Below are 15,045 nucleotides of genomic sequence, written 5' to 3'. Positions count from 1 at the left end.
ACTTGAAGGTACTCCAGGGGGTACTTGAGATTTTTTTTTTATATATTTAAAATTAGCATCCATTCAAAAGTCCTTGAAAAATTGTTATTTAACAAATATTCAATAAAATATAAGTGTAAGTTCATGAACAAAATTTTATATTCAATAGGCTTTTCAATTTCATTATCCTAAAAAGTCTCCCCCATACCGATGGTTTGATCCAACCTGGCACACTTCATCACCTGTCATCACTGCCGCCTTGAAAACTTCAACAATGGAGTCGAGTTGAAGTGCAGCAGCAATGCTGCTGAAACACGGAGGGACAAGTTAGCCTGGATGCCAGACGAACTTAGCCCCGCCCACAACATTTGAGGTCGGGAAGTTCGGTCTGGAGTCGCTCTGTTGGGGAGAAATTATGCCCGGTTCGAAAGTGACCGGACCAATCAGATTGTCAGGGCGGGCTTTATACGATGATGGACAGATGATCAACGATAACGTTATCAACCACGTCATCACAGTGCCCTCGGGTTGAATTCGTTTTCAACAAACTTGCCTGCCGTTGGAGAGCTGAGATGTGTAGATGTTGCCATTGAGTCTGTTTTAGAAGACATCGACAGCGCATTCATTTTGAAAGAGGAACACAGAACGTGGAGGCGACGCCAAAGCACCGCGCTAATCCCTATCACGCCGGCGCTTGGCCGTCACACCGGACACTGAAGCGACGCTGAACCGCCGGGCAGCGCTAATAATATCACCCGTTGATCCAGTAGTATAAAAGCATACACTTACTTGTTGCTCCAACATTAAGCAACAGCGTCCCAACATTTGTCCTCCTTGGTGTTGTCTTTATACAGTATGTTCCGAGGATCATACAACTCACTGCACTTCTCCACTTCAATTATTAATTTAATGTCATCCATGTTGAAGAACTTCTCCGCTGTTAGCTCCGGTAAATGTCGGGTGTCGAGGGTAAATTACGTATTCTCCTCTCAAGCCTATGTGGAGAATACGTAGCCCCCCTCTCTCTCTTTTTATCTTTATCACTGCTTGTGTGGCTGTAGTGGATGGGCAGAGGGGGACATTTCATAATGTCATTGGTCAAATTAAAACTCCAGGACAACAGAAGGGGACTTCAAAGTATGGGATGCATATTTGATCATTTATATCATATAAAATATGTCATCAATATCGTTTAAAATCGTTTTTCAGTGTGTTTCCTGGCGCGATACGCTCGCGTCAAGCGCAAAAAATAGACTCGAAGTCGAAACGATTGCTGCATGGCACGAGGCAGCCTTGGTGCAGCGCGGCGCTTCAGCCTCCGCTGTGACCGGCACAAAGTTTTAACATTGGAGTGGATGGGAGCCAACTGTTATTTAAGGCTTGGTGCTGCGCTGAAGCGTCCGGTGTGAACCCGGCGTTATTAGTAAATAACTCACAATGCGTCGCTTAACATACGTCACATACTACGTTGCTCTGATTGGTTGTAGGTCTATCCAATTGAGACAAGAGGCATTTTTTTTTCTGGTTCAGTTGAAACACGCCCCATAATCACAGCCCAATGGAGCGGTCTCAGACTCACATTCTGACTAGAATTGTGAGTATGACAACGTCGGGCTAGGGACAAGTACCAGAGAAGGCGAAACCAGAGCAGAGAGCCTTCCCTAAACAACACCGTGAGAGCTTGTGCCTCTTCGGAGGGTCGCTAAAACGTAAAAGTTTTCCGTTGTGAAGTTAATGATTCATAACAAGAAGTCCGCGTCTCTACCGGTACCCTTTCAAAATAAAAGCATGTAATACAAAAACGGAAATGAAATTGTATGACCTTAAAGCGAGCAAATATTTCACAATAAAATAACAGAAAGACACTTCAACAATATTAACAATAACATAGATTGGGTTATTAGGGCCCGAGCACCGAATGGTGAGAGGCCCTATTGAATCTGTAAGGATTTTTATTAGGGCCCGAGCACCGAAATCGGTGAGAGGACCTATTGAAATTGAATGAAAAGATTATTATTATTATTATTTTTCTTCGCTCAGTGAATTGGCTTTTTGAGGGCTTTAACGTGCTTAAAAAGTTTCTAAAGTGTACAGTAAATTAGAAATGTGCGCAAGTTTACGTATTCTGAAGTATTTGGGAACGGGTGTGTCAAAACCGCTCAATAGCGCCACCTACGGAAAAGCCCCTCATTTAGCATTCACCGATCATCAAAAAAAACAAAGACTATTGTGTATCATGACTAGATGCACAAAAAAGTCCATCAGTGCATTATGAATAACGCAACAGGAAGCCCGCCAGTTTGACTTTAGTGGCCATTTTGGTCATATTCGATATTTTTTCTTTTAAGTACTCCTCCTACAGCTTTCATCAAATCAACTTACAATTTAGACGATCGTCATCACAACAAAATGGAGATCTAAAGTTATTGAAGGATTAAGTTTTAGCAAAACCGTCTGACCGTGGTGTGGCCTCAAAGTTTGATTAAACGCCATCAAAACACAGGCTCCTGTATCTTGGACATATTTTGTCCAATCGAGTCCAAACTATACACATAAGACAAGAGTCGCGACCTGAAGACATCGGTACAGAAATCGTGACTTAAAATCACAGCGTCCCCTGGTGGCAACAGCAAATGTCTTGTTTTTCTATGTCTTACAGTTTGACTCACTTCTCGTAGGGCCTTCATCAAATCAACGTAAAAATTTGATGCATGTGTACAAAACAAGATGAAGATCTAAAGTTATCAAAATTTAAACTTTTCATCAATCTGTGTGACCGTGGTGAGGCTTATAAATTTGATAAACAAAATGAAAACACCATGTCTGTAGTTAATGGTCCAACACTGCTCTCTAGTGACTTAATATTGAATTACACCTGTAGTGCCAATATTAAGGCACCAGAGGTCAGTGTAACACCATGGTTTGATCAAGACACAAAATGTAACTATTGAAAAAGCCATTTCGTCCCCTCTTCCCCCAATTTAAATCTGTCTGGAGCCGCACAACATATTTGATAACACAGGTTATAAAGTTATATATATACATATATATATATATAGTTATACAATATATATAAAAACTATAGTTTGTTGCATTTATTAAATAACAGAACGACAATAAAGACAACTGTTGACATTTAACTGGTATTTTTACCTGCTACAAAATAGGAAAACACCATACTCTGACCATGGCGTGGAGTCAAAGTCTGATCACATGCCATCAAAACACGAGCGTCTGTATCTTGGACATATTTGGTCCAATCAACTCCAAACTAGACATGTAAGACAAGAGTCGCGATCTGATGACATCTACAAGGACACCATGACTTAAAATCCTAGCGCCACCTGCTGGCTACAGGAAGTGAAGCGTTTATTCTTGCTGCAGAGCTTAAAACGCACGCAAGGCAGAGACGTGCGCTTGGTCATCGATCGCTCTCTCTTCCCCGACCGCAACAGACTTGAAATTGCCTGTGCTCGGGCCCGTTAGTGCTACAACGTAGCCCTAGTTTACACTTGTTATTTACACTGTTTTTTCTGTGGGGAGAGATTAGCCAACAGTGGCATTAAGCCACCACATCTTCAGCGGTATCTCCAGACAAAACATGAAAGTCATGTTGGTAAGCCACCTGAATTTTTTAAGAGGAAACTTTCTGAATTAAGGTCATCTCAAGACACGATGCGAAAAGCCTCCCATAAGCAAACGGGAACAAGCTACCTGTCAGTATTCTTTTCGATCCTTAAAGAAGATATTTTAAGATGATAAATATTAAAAAAATATGTTTTGAGCTAATCTTTTATTTAAAACTAAGTGTTTAGCTATAATTAAGTTCATGAGTTCAACTTGAGAAAATATCTTTATTATGATCCCAAAAGAGGTCACTTTAAGTTGATAATTATTTTGATGTGCACAAATCTTTATTTATATAGAGATAATAATAAAAGTCTTTAGTTATTTTTATATCTTTTTATTTCCAAATAGTTCAAGAGAGACCACTACAAATGAGCAATGTTATGGACATTGATGGAGTTTTAACATTGGACATTTGAATGTGTCTAGTTACAAGGATTAATAAATCACATTACATCTTTCTTTCAACCAAAAATGCTTTGCGCTGGTTAGGTGGTACTCTGCAGAATTTTTTTTTTCAACGGGGGTACGTCACTGAAAAAAGGTTGAGAACCACTGAGCTAGAGGGACGAGAACCTGACCCGTCCTTCTCACGTGTTCTTCTGCGAATGTCTTTCATAGTTTGTCAGGTGGGGGCTTTAAAGGGGAAAGCCAGTAGCTACAATGTAATCTTATGGGGCAACTGTGACATTTCACGAAAAGTCAATGAAAAAGTTATTTTCCAACAAATACAAGTCTGGATCCTCAATAAACATAAATGTCAATGTGGGAGATAAAGCAGCAGAGCCTCCCAACCCAGTGCCTGAATATAACCCACTGGGAAACTATCCCACTCAGAAACTGCGTGAGACAAAACACTTGTGATCGGATTTTATATTGTAATTTGTATCTGTTCTCCTCCACAGGTTGAAGCTGGCAAACAAGCTGTGGCTCCGCCCGTCAGGAAGACTCGATCCTTCAAGTGTCTCCTGGCCGCCGCCCTCAACCTTCTCATCATCCTCATTGTCGGAGGGGCCATGCTGGCCTGGTACCTCCTGGGTGAGTACCTATTTCCTGTCTTCTCTATTCAGTACTTATCTAGTTTTAATCCATGATTTACTCACATTCCTCTCCAACAGAGTACCGGGTTTGGTTTGAGGAGCCTCGTGTCCAGCAGCAGTACGCAGCCTACATGTCCATCCTCAACAGGAACTTCTCTGCTGATCTATCCTCTCCCAGCAGCCCTGCGTTCTGGAACGAGGCCGTGGGAGTAAAGACCATGGTGAGTAGGGACTGTGGATTCATGTGATGCTGATGTAAACTGGATTAACTTTGGTAATTTAGTTAAGATTGCAGATTAGGGATGTTGATGGTGTTTTTCTGTTTCTTCTTTCAGGTAGCAAAGATAATGACAGGCTCAAGTCTTTCTCGATACTTCATCGACACCAGTGTCTTTGCCTTTGCGTACGTGGATCAAACTTTTTCATGTACAGATCAATAATAACTGCAAAAAGGGGAAACCAGTGTGACGGGACTGGCTCGAGTCTGGTACCATCTTAGCTGAAAGTGGATGTTCCTCCCCAGAGCCAGAACAGCCGGGTTTGACCTAACATAGCTCACCGTGTTTTTATCTGCTTTTGTTTGTTTGTTTAACGGATTTGGCAAAAACTACTGGACAGATACCACAAAAGAAGGATGCAATATTGGTCAGAGAAGAACCCATTGAGCAGAATTGGCATCACCCTCACTAGTCACAATCATTAAGTTTTCAAAACTTAAAACAGATCATCTGGCTCACCAGCGGGAAATAAATTAGTATCCGTCCACATGTGCTACACCCTTGAACTTTCCGATTAATGCTAATGATCGTGGGGGTTGTACTCATTTTTGTTTGTTTCAGAAATGGGAGTGTTGTGGCTCACGTCTGGATAGTGATGTCGGCGCCAAGCAGCCAAGTTGGGTGGCTAACGCAGACGAAGGTCGCTACGAGCCTGGTGAAGGGCCTGAGGGAGGCTGGAGGGTCGGGGGAGGAGGGACAGGAGGTCAGCGTCGATGGATACCTCCTCCACCTCCCTTCACTGTCGGTCAGCGGTGAGAGCAATGGAGGAGAGGGGGAACGTGCATGTTAGATATGAACAATCGTCACTTTGGCATCAGCTTCTTTTGTCTTGAACTTAAAGATTACAGAACTTTAGAGACCTTTAAAAGTATGTTTCTTTTTTCTGAAGGACGTTGTCACAATGAGATGTAATTTCAGTTTTGAAACCTCAGTATTTGTTTAAGTTACGTTTCCAGAAACGAGCACATGACAGAAGATAGCGTGCGATGTTAGCGTCTTGGCTGGGACACTCATAGTCATACGTGGTTAGCCAACGCTGTGCTCTTGGCCTTGGAGGTAAGCTAATGCTAGATTTCTATTGTATTCAGTAAGAGAAACTGAGACAAGCCACAAGGGTTAGAGCCTGTGACGGCCTCATCTGCAGCCACAGTGTGACCCGCAAGCTGCGACACTTTCATTTCTCTTAGTTAACCACAGACACACAACAACACAGGGCTTCTTTTGTTCTCTACATGTAGCGTAGTTAACTTTTGTTAATCATTGAGTTTTAGATTAATCTCATTTTCTGTTTCACCAGTTCTGGGGAGGTCTCCTAACGTCCAATGCTGGGCTCATCTGGCAAAATGGTTTGACCCAGGAAACAATGGATTTAAATACAGGAAGTGCCAATAAGTGTGAAATTGGGCTGATCCCCCAGTATATGATCCCTTTAGTGAGTTTGTTAGTTAGTTAGTTGGTTTGTTCATATTTATATCAGTTCCTTTTACCTCTAACCCTAACCCTAACCCTTGTTTGTGGGAAATTGAGTTTCCTCTTTCTCGGGCTGAATTAATTCCTTGTTTTCAGAACCATCTATGACTCAGTGACTTTTAGCTCATTCTCTTACACGAGCTAATGATTGTTCCTGGCCCCCACGGAATCTTAGGTTTAATAGTTGCCAGCTATGCTAAAATCCATAGTTTAAGCACACGATTTATCATTATCATCCGTATGCTTTCCCTAAGACTGTTCCTACCACCAGAAGGTGTTGTCCGGTGGCCTTGTGGCTCTCAGTGGCCCCGACACACAGCGTTCCTCCTGCCGGTGGCACCTCCAGGCGGAACCTGGCTCCCAGCTGGAGCTCCGCATGGTAAGACTGCTGCCACAGTGCCGGGACCGGCTGTCGGTGTTCGATTCCCTCACCCCCACCGATACTCGCCTCATCGCATCGTGAGTCTCTTTCATGGATCTTTCACCGGCTGTGACAAATTAGCTCAATCCTGACCCTCTGTGTGACGATGGTTCACTGGCGTCCACCTTTAGAGAAATGCAAATTCTCCTATTTTTATCTTCTCAGTGTTGATGGCTGCAGTCGACTGGAGAGTGTGCTCAGAATCCTTTCTTCAGGGGAGTGGATGACGGTGGTTTGGACACAGGAACTTTACAACAACATGGACTCCTTCTCTTGGTCCACACAGGCCCGGGACCGCCAAGGTAAGACCATCAAACCACCCCACCTCCCTAACTAGTCCTAAAATCCTCCCACTAGCATGCTGACCCAGAGGTTGACGGCCAAGGTGTTGGTCAATGGGTTCTCTCCTCAGAGATCTGTGAAGCTCAGGCCTGTTCATTCTACCATCGCATATGTCGACAGGCCTTTTGCTTCCTGTCGTTGGTCCCTTCACTATAAGTTGTTTTTCTATATTAGTTGTTGTGTCATCACATCAGCAGCAGTCCACCTCTTGCTCAGACCTAATAAAAAGCTCTCCTGTGAATTCACTGCAGCTGCTGGATAAACCGAATGAACCCTGCTGGAGTTCACAGAGCTCACTGCTTGGACGCCCTCTAATGGGTGCAATCACTCAAGCATCTTCTATGAATATCTGAGCATCATGAAGAGCTAATAAAGAAAACAATAGGCGCTCAGTTCAGAGGGTTTACTCTGGAATCAAAGTTAACTACAAGGAATAAAACTGTAAAAAGGTGGGTTATGAAGTTTAGAGAATGTCTTAAAACAAACAGACAATATACTTACTGAACAAGTCCTTGATTTGCATGAGCTCTCCCAGTTCATCATCGAGCACGTCTGCCAGTCGGTGAATTTTATTTGCAAATTTGACTCAGTCATTCTTCACCCTGTTCATCTCTTCTTTGGGTGAAGTAGCGTCTAGATGCACGTGAGTATACGTCTCTGAGGCCTCGATGCTGGCTCCTCGTGTGGCAGGAACATCCTTAGACTCAACTGCTCTTTAGAATGTTCTCAAAAGTCAACTCAATGTCCTGCCTATTAAGTGTGAATGTACGACTTCAAATCTCTACTTATGATGTACAATGAGACAATGTGACACGGGTCAGATTAATTGGAATTTGGACAAAAAAAACAAAGATTCGATCGTTTCCTTTTTTCGTTCTGCCCTACACAACTTTTCTTTATGGCAACAGCAAAAAGTATCTAATCCTCATTGTGACGTCAAGTACAGAAGCAAATATTCAAATTAGTCAATTAAATTATTAAGAGCTCTCTAGAAAGAGTCTTGTGAGTCGTGGTTTAACTCTTGTAAAGTCGCCCTTTTTGAAAAACCTTGTTGCAAGTAAATTTATTTCGACTACAGCCTGAATGAAAGAGAAAACTTTAGATTTCAGTTCAGACAGAATCAAATGAATCAGGACTGGAGGGGAAACCATAACAACAGACATGGAGAATAATCAGAATATCTGTCTCTTGAATTATGGAGAAGGTGTTGAAATAATTCTGTGAACTTCTAATGTATCGGTCTCTTTCTACAGAAATCTACTTTTTCATTTTGACCCATTATGAGATATTTCATCATTATGTTTATTAGGCATAAACTCTTGAAAAATGGTCACAATAGATCCTTTTGACTAACCAACAACGATAACTAGAGCCTGTCCAAAACCATCCATTGGCCAGTATGCACCGATATGAAAACTGCATTCTATAGAATAAATAATGCAGAAATTATGTGTAATCATGTTTACAGTTTATTTTCTTAAATCCCGTTCAATTTCTACCGTAAATGTGTTTGTCTTTTTATTTATACTAAAGTTAATGGTTGACATTAAAATATTAAGCCACAATTACCTTTCTTTTTTTCATGGGTTATGAATTAGAGCACATTATATTCAATGCTGGTAAATCAAATGTTCCCCGTGTGTGAAGTCCAAACACCAACAGGGAATAAAAGCCTTTCTCCTCATGGTTTCCTTCTTTCTTTATGAGACGGGAAGTCGATCCAACTTCCAGATCATAGCCTGGTCCAGGGAATCTACTCTGATCCACAAAATGCAGCCCAGACGTCTCTTCTCATGCTGCAGTGTCTCTGTGTTTGTTTCATTTCTTCTGCTTGACAGGCGCACCAAAGTATTCCTTCTGGAACTGCTGGAACTCCTTCTCCGTGAACACCGACTCGACTGGCTTGGGCTTCTTGGCCGGTCGCTCCGGGTGATCTCTAGACTGTCTCCCTGTGTTGTGATTCAGGATCTAAGTGGGAAGAGGAACAATTGTCAAACTCATTTGATTGGACAAGTGAAGAGAAGCAGACGCAAATATAACGTAAAGGAAACATCATCAAATAATATAGAAAAATCGTGTTCCAAATGAGCCTTACAGATTTGTGAAGTAAAGTGAAGAATGTCTCTCTTACATTTATACTTAAAAGCAAAGAATTGTAGTTGTCTGTTAAGTTATCGGTGGACAAGTGTTTGCTAAAAGGTGGAGACTGCAGGATTTCCCTCCACGGTATAGCAACATCTCAACCTTACTCTGTAAAGTGCCTAATGTATGATATCATTTTACACAACATATATAATAGTGATCTAGACTGAGTGTTGATGCCAGTGGAGCAGGACCGAGGCCGCTCTTACCTTCAAAGTGTCTGAATCTGTGGTTTTGCTGACTGTTCCCAAAAAGTACTTGAGGTTTGCCTGCATGTGGCTCTTCCCTTGCTTCTTCCTGAACTCCTCTGTAACAAACAATGGAGGGGACGAGGCAAACATAATTAGAAAGATGGTGCAACAACTGTTAAAGCACATTAACGATGAATAGTGTGATTAAAAGATACTGAAAAGGTGCTGGTGCTGGTGCAGGACTACGAGCAGACGCACCCACGGCAGACTTGATCCTCTTGTTTTTGACCGTGGCTTTGCTCTTGCCGTGGCCCTGGCGGCCCTGCAGCAGCTTGACCTGCTTGGTGACTCCCTGCCGCTTGGTGCTCACCAGGTCCATCACGGTGGCTGAGCTGGGGGTCGGCTGCTGCTTCCTCTTCTTCTTCTTCCCTTTATTGACGTCTGGCAATGAGCACAGGACAGAGAGAGAGAGACAGAGAAGTGAAACCAGGTCAAATAGTCCTGCAAAAACACTGCGTTTGACTCTAAAATGCAATAAGTACTGATGACTACAGCATTATAGATATATGTTTTAACTGTGATAAACTGAGTGCAATCTGTCCTTTAATCCTTCGTTAAATATATGCATCACACATAGTTGTATTTGAACAAAACAAGGACAATAAATGCTCTCTGTTCTGTTCTCTATGACGTGAGGTCACTGGCCAATGATTCGAACCACTTGAAATTAAGTTTTGATATTAATTTCTCATTTAAACTTCAAAATGTTAGATTTTTAGTTCTGTTTTTCATCGTCTGCATTAAACACTTGATTAATTGTTCCTGTGGATGAATGTTAATGATATTCGAGAGAGAGGTTTGACCCGATGAAGCTACATTAGCATCAGCATCATGAATGAGAGCAAACTCCCACACGATGCTAGCCCTCATTAGCTACCGAGCTAACAGGCCGCGCTGACCTTTGATATCGTGGCTGAGCAGCTCCAGTCCTCTCCGCAGCAGAGACGCGGACATCCTGAGGAAACCGAGTCAACACAACGAGTCAACACAACACAAGAGACAACTTGAGACAGCCGAGCAGCGACACGTGAGTCCGTCAACATCCGCAGAGACACTTCTGTGTGCACCGGTCAAAACCTGCCGGGTAGGAAACAGCCGAACCGTATGTTCCTACCTAATAACAACAACACTACTTCTACTATACTTCTACTATACTTCTACTACTACAACTAATACAAATAAATAAATAAGAATGATGAAATTATTTATAGAGCACTTTTCAACACAAAGTACAAGGTGCTAATCCTGGTTATTATAGCTGCTCTTCAATAATTTTGAATCCTTATTACTATAGCCCAACACTAGGTACTATTACTACTACTACTACTATTACTACTACTACTACTACTATAAATAATAGTAATAAGACGAATAAGAAGAAGAAGAAGAAGAAGAAGAAGAAGAGGAACAACAACAACAACAACAACAACAACAACAACAACAATAATAATACACAATCAATGTGATCGTTACCAAGTAATCACATTACTGTAACGACTCATCACTCACTTCCAGCTGCTGCAGGGGCGTGTACTTGTTGCTCTCTCTCTCTCTCTCTCTCTCTCTCCTTCTCCCCACCTCCCTCTCTCTCTCTCTCTCTGACCTTTGGCCCAGGGTTCTCTGTAGAACCTGTATAAACTGGGAGACCTGTCAGTGTCTGCCTCTGCTCTATCGCCATGGCGCGTCAGGCACTGGTCACCAGTAAGTGGCTGGCGGAGGCTGTGGGCGCTCAGGGGAAAGTGCGCATCTTGGACGCGTCCTGGTATTTGCCGAAAGTGCGGCGCAGCGCCCGCAGCGAGTTCGAGAGGAGGCACATCGCGGGCGCTTCTTTCTTTGACATCGACCAGTGCTGCGACAGAACCTCTCCTCTGGACCACATGCTGCCGCCAGAGAAGCTCTTCGCAGACTACGTGGGGAACCTGGGGATAGAGAACGACACGCACGTCGTGGTGTACGACGCCAGCGAGTTCGGTGCGTTCTCTGCGCCCCGAGTGTGGTGGATGTTCCGGGTGTTCGGGCACCGCGCGGTGTCGCTTCTCAACGGGGGCCTCAGGAACTGGGAGCTGGACGGCCGACCCGTCAGTGGCAAGTACCGGAGACCGGAACCCAGCGAGTTCAAGGCCTCTCTGACCCGGACCTGGGTCAAGACCTACGAGGACATGCTGGAGAACCTTGACACCAAGGAGTTCCAGGTGGTAGATGCCAGGCCCCTGGGCCGGTTCCGAGGACTGGACCCTGAACCGAGAGACAGTGAGTGGTCCACCAGGGAGTCTGTGTAATCTGAACCATCTCCAGTTAATTAAACCAATATGTAATCAAACAAATCATAGTGAGAAATAACACAACTTCAGTCCTGTTTGATCAGGAGCTGCATCCTGAAAACCTCCTTTGATCTTATAACTTAAGTTTCCTGACTTGTCTTTGCTCATTTGACATTTTAATAATATATCACAACAACTTTATTTCTTCACAAGGAGGTCTAATAGAAACTTAAAGTAGGCCCCTGGCACAATAACAGTGTGATATTAAGATTGTTAATAGATGGCGGTACTGCACCCGGTCAATCTTAAACTTCATTTCTTCCCAGATGAGGCCCTTGGTGTGGGGCCCTGCATGTTAAGGGTATTTCATTGGGGATAAAGATCATTTGACAATTCAGGTCTATTTCTGGATCCTGTCCCGATTTGATTCATACAATTAATTCTCCCTCTAATGAGTCCCTTGTGTGATGATAGTATATAAAAACATGCTCTCACAAAAGTTTCCTACACCAAGTTATATGAACCAGACTTGAATGAATCCAGGTCTATAGATTGCACTGATCAAGTTACACATGTTAATTGATTAAGACACTGTTCATTCATTGGTCAGATAAGTAGAAGTGATACTGTACAGGAGCAGATAGGATAGGATATCACCATAACACAAAGACAATCACATTATCTCAACTGACTGGGTAGAAGTAGGGATTGTTGGATATTTGGGCTTTAAAATGACCTAAATGATGAATAAACAACATATTAATAATAAACTATAAATCACACCAGAGAATCAAATCACTCATTGGACCAGTGACGCTATTCAAACAGCAGCTTCTCTTTCAGAACACTTGGTTATTAAATGATAATCTATTATAACTCACTGGAGGCTTTCATTCAGAAAAGGGAAAAACAATATTTTGATTTCTTTATATAATAATATTTTTTTTCTCTAATACTTTTAATGACGTTTGCCACCACCACACAGATTCAAGTTATCAACATTTGACTTCACGACCTATTAGACGATCATTAACTTTATTCAGCACAACAGTATACCTGAGAAATCAATGACAGTGATTGGCTTCAGAAGTGAAACTCTAAAGAGTGAGGTGAAATATATGTATTACTTCTAAAAAGATTAATAAGAGCAAATTACGAGTTCCATAATGAAAAAATAGCCAACTTTGCCTTTAAGCATCTCAAAGCTTCTACAGTGAAATCCTCTGACAGCCTCTACTCGATGACTTCCTTGTATGTGGCCGTCCTGCAGAGTTTATTCAGGGCAAACACTGAATCACTCAACAACACAAATACACAGTGAGCAAACAGGACCCACACAGTTTATCTACTGATCTACAGTCACTGACCCATGAACTACATATAACACACACACACACTGGCACACCGGGTCCAGGCTCACTGGAGGACAGTAGCAGGGAATGAGTGGTTGTCTACACAGACAGATGAGGACAGTCTGTGTGCAGTGATAAGCAGGACGTGCCTTATCTACATCTTCGCACACACACACACACGTAAATGTACTGCCACTCACACTATAGATACACACACAATAATACCCAGTGCAGTGATGTGTTGGTTCAGTGCCTGTCTGCAGGTGAAACTCCACAAATCAGTATCAGCAGTGAACTTTGAATGCAGCTGTTTTCAATGCAGTGCTTGTGAGGCTACTGCTGCCATGTTGTTTGGTCAAATCAAAGTAATAATTCCAGAGCGTATATATATCTACTGCTCATATCCCTGTGGGCTTTTTCCAAAGTATGATCCTCACAATTACGCCCTTGCATCAAACCTCAATATGTTTTGGTACCAAATACATTATTATCACGGTATAAATCCTAAAACAAGGTATAAGTACACACTTCAGATTCAGAATCTCTAACTCTTCTCTCTCTCTCTCTCGTTGATTGACAGACACGGAGCCCGGCCACATCCCCGGCTCTATCTGCGTGCCTTTCAACTCCTTCCTGTCCACGTCGGGTCACTTCCTGCCCAAGGAGCAGCTCCAGACTGTGTTCGGCCGGGCGGGAATCGACCTCGCTCGCCCTCTTTGCATCCTGTGCGGCTCGGGGGTGACCGCGTGTCACGTGGCGCTTGCGGCCCACGAGTGTGGGAACCCGGAGGCGTCGGTGTACGACGGCGGCTGGTCGGAGTGGTACACCCGCGCTGCGCCCGAGCACGTCATATCCGAAGGACGAGGGAAGCACTTGTGATTGGCTGAGAAGTACAGGTCGTGTGGTGGGTTGGAGACTGGGATCAGACTGGGATCAGACTGGGACTGACTGACAAGAGATGAAGGAGGATGTTCTTTGATTGCTGGCGGGGGGGGAAGTGTTTAAAGGAATAGTTTTACAATGTGGGAAACACTTGTTGTCTGATCTTAACCAAGGTTGGATTAAAAGATTGATTCCTCTCCTAACTTGCTTTATACTGTATGAAGCTACAACTAGCAGCTTGTTAGCTTAGCTTAGCACAAAGACAGTTGGCCTGGGTCTGTCCAAAGAAGCTAAACTCCACCCACCAGCACATCAGAGGGAGATTTGACACCTGCATCGTCGGGCCCGGACCTTTGTGGTCTCAGTCCGGATCAAACTGAGTCAGGGTTCAGTTCTTTTGCAACGTGAAAACACTTTTTGGGATAAACGATGGAACAAAGACGTGAAGCTTGATTCAGACCTCCCGAGTTTAAAATGATTATTTACTCACATAAATGTGAAATCTTTGAGCTCACAGATGAACGTTGATAAAGTGTTGGTATCAAAATCCTCTGTTTGAGTTCCCAACATGTGAAACTATTTCTTCAACAGTGAAATATATATATATATATATATATATATATATATATATATATATATAAATACATTAAGTACATAAATATACAATAGATGATTCAGCTGAAGAGCCAGTAATTTGTGACCAATTAACTTTTTATAAATTTGGAAAAGATTTGTTTACAGCTACAATGCTTGTGTCTAATAAAACACTTTGAATCACAACGAGTCGATATTAATATATTTGTGTTTGTGTTTATTTGTTGAGACTCAAGGTCTGAAGGTCATTGATCACATCTCAGATACAGCTTACATTGTCAAGTAACAATTATAAGACACTATTACCAAATATTGTTTTTTCTTTGGGAATCCTCTGAATTTCTTTGTCATTCCAAGGTTTTGCTTTTGGTTGTAAGAGAAAATTTAAGCTAGTAACTCAATGTGA

General features: G+C 42.6%; 2 protein-coding genes across 2 annotated transcripts; one reads left to right on the top strand and one right to left on the bottom strand.

Annotated features, from left to right (window-relative positions):
• Positions 1-8,435: 8,435 nt before the first annotated feature.
• On the bottom strand, positions 8,436-10,626 carry LOC128436723 (active regulator of SIRT1). The gene is made up of 4 exons (XM_053418561.1): positions 10,450-10,626; positions 9,749-9,931; positions 9,509-9,606; positions 8,436-9,125 (listed from the first exon to the last, which is right to left on the bottom strand). The coding sequence occupies exons 1-4, from the start codon at positions 10,502-10,504 to the stop codon at positions 8,976-8,978; spliced, it is 486 nt and encodes a 161-aa protein (XP_053274536.1). The 5' UTR covers positions 10,505-10,626; the 3' UTR covers positions 8,436-8,975.
• Positions 10,627-11,078: 452 nt separating this feature from the next.
• LOC128436871 (3-mercaptopyruvate sulfurtransferase) lies at positions 11,079-14,839 on the top strand. The gene is made up of 2 exons (XM_053418776.1): positions 11,079-11,800; positions 13,744-14,839. The coding sequence occupies exons 1-2, from the start codon at positions 11,227-11,229 to the stop codon at positions 14,040-14,042; spliced, it is 873 nt and encodes a 290-aa protein (XP_053274751.1). The 5' UTR covers positions 11,079-11,226; the 3' UTR covers positions 14,043-14,839.
• The last annotated feature ends 206 nt before the right edge of the window (positions 14,840-15,045 follow it).

Source organism: Pleuronectes platessa, chromosome 3 (assembly GCF_947347685.1).
Source record: "Pleuronectes platessa chromosome 3, fPlePla1.1, whole genome shotgun sequence".
Classification (NCBI taxonomy): domain Eukaryota; kingdom Metazoa; phylum Chordata; class Actinopteri; order Pleuronectiformes; family Pleuronectidae; genus Pleuronectes; species Pleuronectes platessa.
The sequence above is the reverse complement of the archived record's forward strand: the minus strand, read 5'-3'. Positions and strand labels throughout refer to the sequence as shown.

Coding starts and splice junctions, on each gene's coding strand:
- LOC128436723 (XM_053418561.1), bottom strand. CDS start 10,504: ATGTCCGCGTCTCTGCTGCGGAGAGGACTGGAGCTGCTCAGCCACGAT. Junction 9,607..9,748: donor GAGGATCAAGTCTGCCGTGG/GTGCGTCTGCTC, acceptor TGTTTGTTACAG/AGGAGTTCAGGAAGAAGCAA. Junction 9,126..9,508: donor CAGATTCAGACACTTTGAAG/GTAAGAGCGGCC, acceptor CTTCCCACTTAG/ATCCTGAATCACAACACAGG.
- LOC128436871 (XM_053418776.1), top strand. CDS start 11,227: ATGGCGCGTCAGGCACTGGTCACCAGTAAGTGGCTGGCGGAGGCTGTG. Junction 11,801..13,743: donor GGACCCTGAACCGAGAGACA/GTGAGTGGTCCA, acceptor GTTGATTGACAG/ACACGGAGCCCGGCCACATC.